The sequence below is a fragment of the Sprattus sprattus genome, assembly GCF_963457725.1.
Source record: "Sprattus sprattus genome assembly, chromosome: 15".
Taxonomy (NCBI): domain Eukaryota; kingdom Metazoa; phylum Chordata; class Actinopteri; order Clupeiformes; family Clupeidae; genus Sprattus; species Sprattus sprattus.
The window spans coordinates 3,751,832-3,756,831 of record NC_137913.1 but is presented as its reverse complement, the minus strand read 5'-3'; the positions used below and the strand labels follow the sequence as shown (position 1 = coordinate 3,756,831).

At 44.8% G+C, this 5,000-nt stretch overlaps 1 protein-coding gene across 1 annotated transcript in view; it reads right to left on the bottom strand.

Moving 5' to 3' along the window:
* The window catches only part of mrps27 (mitochondrial ribosomal protein S27), a gene marked incomplete at its 5' end in the record, with an annotated part of 10,459 nt that overhangs the window by 4,936 nt on the left and 523 nt on the right, over nt 1-5,000 (bottom strand). The window contains 8 exons of the mRNA XM_080852448.1: nt 538-680; nt 1,076-1,178; nt 1,493-1,608; nt 1,894-1,972; nt 2,410-2,524; nt 3,090-3,148; nt 4,613-4,683; nt 4,908-4,985. Coding sequence (XP_080708574.1) covers nt 538-680; nt 1,076-1,178; nt 1,493-1,608; nt 1,894-1,972; nt 2,410-2,524; nt 3,090-3,148; nt 4,613-4,683; nt 4,908-4,985 — 764 coding nt within the window. The remainder of the gene's footprint in view (nt 1-537; nt 681-1,075; nt 1,179-1,492; nt 1,609-1,893; nt 1,973-2,409; nt 2,525-3,089; nt 3,149-4,612; nt 4,684-4,907; nt 4,986-5,000) is intronic.

Below are 5,000 nucleotides of genomic sequence, written 5' to 3'. Positions count from 1 at the left end.
CTGCCATTAAGATACAAGGAGAGTAAAACTTGTCAAAAACTTGTGTTGTCTCCCAGCAACATGTGACCTGATGTTGTTAAAATAATGTGATATTTAATGGGGTACTATGGACCTTCAAGACACACCTTCTATCCTGGTGAAGGCAAATCAAATACAGCTCTCCCTTCAGTGCTCCTGAAGCAGCACTGCTGATTGGCTAATCAGATACACCTCTCCCTTCAGTGCTATTGATAACCTCAAGTAGAAAAAACTGCACTCTCAAGCTTGTCTCATTACTATTTGATTTCGACCAGTTTATTCACAGACACGTTTCGACAAGCTTGAGAGTGCGGCTTTTTCTACTTTAGGTTAACAATGTTTCACATCCAAAATCGCATTTATTTTGGAAGTAGAGCGCACCTATCATTACACAAACTATTGATAACCTCAACATACAGAGATCGGTTAAACATTAGACTGCAAAGACCCCCTAGTGTCACCTATGACTTTATGAGAGTAGAATCTAAACATGAGAGAAGGCGGAGAAAGAGTACATACCACATCTTTGGATATTTTCACGTTACCGGTTCCTGTGGACACCGTCTCCATGACAGCGAGGGCCCGGGCCAGGTAACCGCGCGTCCACATCAGGGGCATCTGACGGAACACCACGTGCATCCCCTGCGTCATCTCCATCTTCCCTGCAGGCAGATCCCATGATGCAGAGTTAACACAGTCAACCGCCCTAGCACACACACGCTTCACACACTTCCACACACACACACACACACACACACACACACGCTTCACACACACACAAGTTTCACACACTTCCACACACAAGCTTCATACACTTCCACACACAAGCTTCACATACCTATGAGAGCACAGCCTAAGCATTGCACACTTCCACACACACACACACACACACACACACACACACACTTCCACACACACAAACCTCCACACATACACACACACACACACACTTCCACACACAAGCTTCACATACCTATGAGAGCACAGCCTAAGCAGCGAGCGCTCACGCACTTCCAGACACAAGCTTCACACACTTCCACACTCAAGCTTCACATACCTATGAGAGCACAGCCTAAACACTGAGCACTTGCGCCCAGCGAGTTCTCCTGCTGAAGGCCAGCGAGGTATAGAGATGCTCCCAGATTCCTCTGCTCCTCCATCTGCATACAGAGTCCCATCATCACAAATATATATATATATCACCACATCATCACACAGTCAATAAGAACTACAATACACTACAAATAAACACACAGTCAATAGGACCCTCAATAAGAACTACAATAGGGGGAGGGTGCATGACCATGTTCCCCTGCGAGGCGCTCTGGTGGTCGAGGGTGCATGACCATGTTCCCCTGTGAGGCGCTCTGGTGGTCGAGGGTGCATGACCATGTTCCCCTGTGAGGTGCTCTGGAGGGGGAGGGTTCATGACGATGTTCCCCTGCGAGGCGCTCTGGTGGTCGAGGGTACTCACCGAGAGATCAGGCTTGAGGGCTAGGTGTTTGCTGAGGGCGAACAGGGAGAGGATCTGAGTGGTGGGGCTGTCAAAGGCCTCCTGGAGCATCACCTCTTCCACCACAGAACACGCACCTACACACACACACACACACACACACACACACACACACACACACACACACACACACACACACACACACACACACACACACACACACACACACAGAGACACACACACACACACACACACACACACACACACACACAGTGAAATAATCCCATTCTGGTATCAGTCATTCATTTTCAAAAAATCGAAACAGCTGTTCTACAGTGTGACCTCATAGACTGTGTCCTTGGTGACATGCAAAAAGCCACACGTTACACGTGTGTTCAAAATGCTCATGTGTTGCTACTCACCTTGGTAGTCTTCATTTGTTAGGAATGCATCAATTAGTAGATTAAAGGTGTAGTCATCAGGAAATACTCCGTACTGCACCTGTAAAATGACACAACACTGTTAATAACACACCCTGTCAAAAGACTATACCGTACTGCACCTGTGAGATGGCAAGGCACAACACTGTTAATAACACACCCTGCCAAAAGACACCACCATATCTGTAGTGTCAGTGTCATTACAGTGCAGGAAGTTCAAAACATGACACACATCATCATAAACAGCCATTCAAGTATCTGATGTGAACCAGCAGCCAATAGGATGAGGGCTTTGAGGTGTTAAATGATCAAAACAGCAGGGCAGCATAAAGAGCCTTGCCTTATTCTGTATAGTGTGGAGGGCTTACACACACACACACACACACACACACACACACACACACACACACACACACACACACACACACTTGCCTTATTTTTAATGGTGTGGAGGGCTTACACACACACACACACACACAGACACACACACACACTTGCCTTATTCTGTATAGTGTGGAGGGCTTTGTCGAGAGCTTCATACTTCAGACACTGACGAACCCAGCTGTGTATGGTCCAAGGCCTCAGGTACCAGCAGTTTGGGCTGTGTCGGAACCTGAACACCAGTAGCAGGCAGCGTTAGCCACCATTAGAACACCAGTAGCAGGCAGCGTTAGCCACCATTATTTCAGTCCATTTAGAGCAATTAGCACAGCAGAGCTAACTCTGCAAAGCTACCAACAAGATTCAGTGATTCAGTATGAATTAGGATTCAGTGATCCAGTCTGAATTATACGCATGAAAGCTAAGAACACAGGATACAAGTAATGTTGCTGTAAAATAGTCTCTATACTGATCCATTGGTTGTGTAAAGTTAAAGATGGTCTCTATACTCATCCATTGGTTGTGTAAAGTTAAAGACAGTCTCTATACTGATCCATTGGTTGTGTAAAGTTAAAGATAGTCTCTATACGGATCCATTGGTTGTGTAAAGTTAAAGATAGTCTCTATACTGATCCATTGGTTGTGTAAAGTTAAAGATACTCATCCATTGGTTGTGTAGAGTTAAAGATACTCATCCATTGATCGTGTAAAGTGGTCATCCATTGGTTGTGTAAAGTTAAAGATAAAGATAGTCATGCATTGGTTGTGTAAAGTTAAAGATAGGTAACAGAACTCACCTATACAAGTAGTACTCTGCTTGATCAACTTCTTCTCTTGAAGATACATTGTCTACAAACTAAGAAGAACATTACATTTAGTCATTTAGCAGACGCTTTTGTCCAAAGCGATGTACAAGGGAGAGAACAGTCAAGCTAAGAGCAATAAAACCTGGTGTAACAATAAATACTGCTTTTTTTCAAGAAATAGAAAACAACATGTCACTGCTTAAGTGCAAGTTAAGCCAAGGTGGTAATTAAAACCCTCCATAGACATCCTTATGATATCCAAACAGGCATAGACACACATATGTCACAGACAGATTCTTTTTTTAACGTTTTGCTGCATTTCTTATACGTAAATAAATACTGTCAGAGGAGTAACTCACACTTTCCTTAAAACAGTTTAGGACAGGAGAATAATGGTGCGGTGAGAACTGTGTGTGTGTGTGTGTGGGTGTCTGTCTGTCTGTCTGTCTGTCTGTCTGTCTGTCTGTCTGTCTGTCTGTCTGTCTGTCTGTCTGTCTGTCTGTCTGTCTGTCTGTCTGTCTGTCTGTCTGTCTGTCTGTCTGTGTATGTGGTGTGTGTGTGTGTGTGTGTGTGTGTGTGTGTGTGTGTGTGTGTGTGTGAGTGTGTGTGTGTGGTGAGTGTGTGGTGTGTGTGGTGTGTGTGAGTGTGTGTGTGTGTGTGTCTGGGTGTGTATGTGGTGTGTGTGTGTGTGTGTGTATGTGGTGTGTGTGTGTGTGTGTGTGTGTGTGTGTCTGGGTGTGTATGTGGTGTGTGTGTGTGTGCGTGTATGTGGTGTGTGTGTGTGTGTGTGTGTGTGTGTGTGTGTGTGTGTGTCTGGGTGTGTATGTGGTGTGTGTGTGGTGTGTGTGTGTGTGTCTGTGTGTGTGTGTGTGTATGTGGTGTGTGTATGTGGTGTGTGTATGTGGTGTGTGTGTGTGTGTGTGTGTCTGTGTGTGTATGTGGTGTGTGTGTGGGTGTCTGTGCGTGTGTGTGTGTATGTGGTGTGTGTGTGTGTGTGTGTCTGTGTGTGTCTGTGTGTGTATGTGGTGTGTGTGTGGGTGTCTGTGTGTGTGTGTGTGTATGTGGTGTGTGTGTGGTGTGTGTGTGTGTGTCTGTGTGTGTGTGTGTGTGTATGTGGTGTGTGTATGTGGTGTGTGTATGTGGTGTGTGTGTGTGTGTGTGTGTGTGTGTGTGTGTGTGTCTGTGTGTGTGTGTGTGTGTGTGGTTAAACATGATCTTAACAGCAAAAAAACAGCAACACTACTGTGTGCAAAAAGAAGAGCATGTGCATGCTTTAGGGAGAGGGATTAGTTGAGCATTGAAGAACGGGGGGCATTTAGATTTAATATTACATTTCAACTTGTACTAGAATGACTAGAATCTTTTAACGGCTTCTATACTCTTAATCACCATACAGGCTACTTCTGCACATACATATACTACATATTTACATCACAGTGGCGCTGAAAATCTCTCAGAATACTCTCTATGTTGTCAGAGGACACTTCTCTTCCTCAATCAAAGAGTCCACCTACCCGTGCAATCGCCAGGGAACTGACAGGGAATTTCCGCTCATATGATCTTTCCATCAGGTTCGCCAGTTTGGCTGTGGCAAAGGCAAAATAGAGCGATATAGCTTAAGTCGGTACAGATATCAATGTGACCTAAACACCTAATGATTTTTCAAAAGATATTGACATTGTTTAACAACACTGCCCCCACCAGTCAACTTTGTTTTCTACCGAACAGTCATCCATCATATATAGGCTAGCTTGTGGAAATATCCCTCGTACGTTATTAAAGTGCAATTGTAGAATTCAATAGGCCTACCGAGATTTTGCGGATCTGAATGTCGTTGGTCCCATAGTTTGCTGTCTGTGTAAGCGGCGGACAGGAGACACCTCCGCGCTGAATACAAAACAA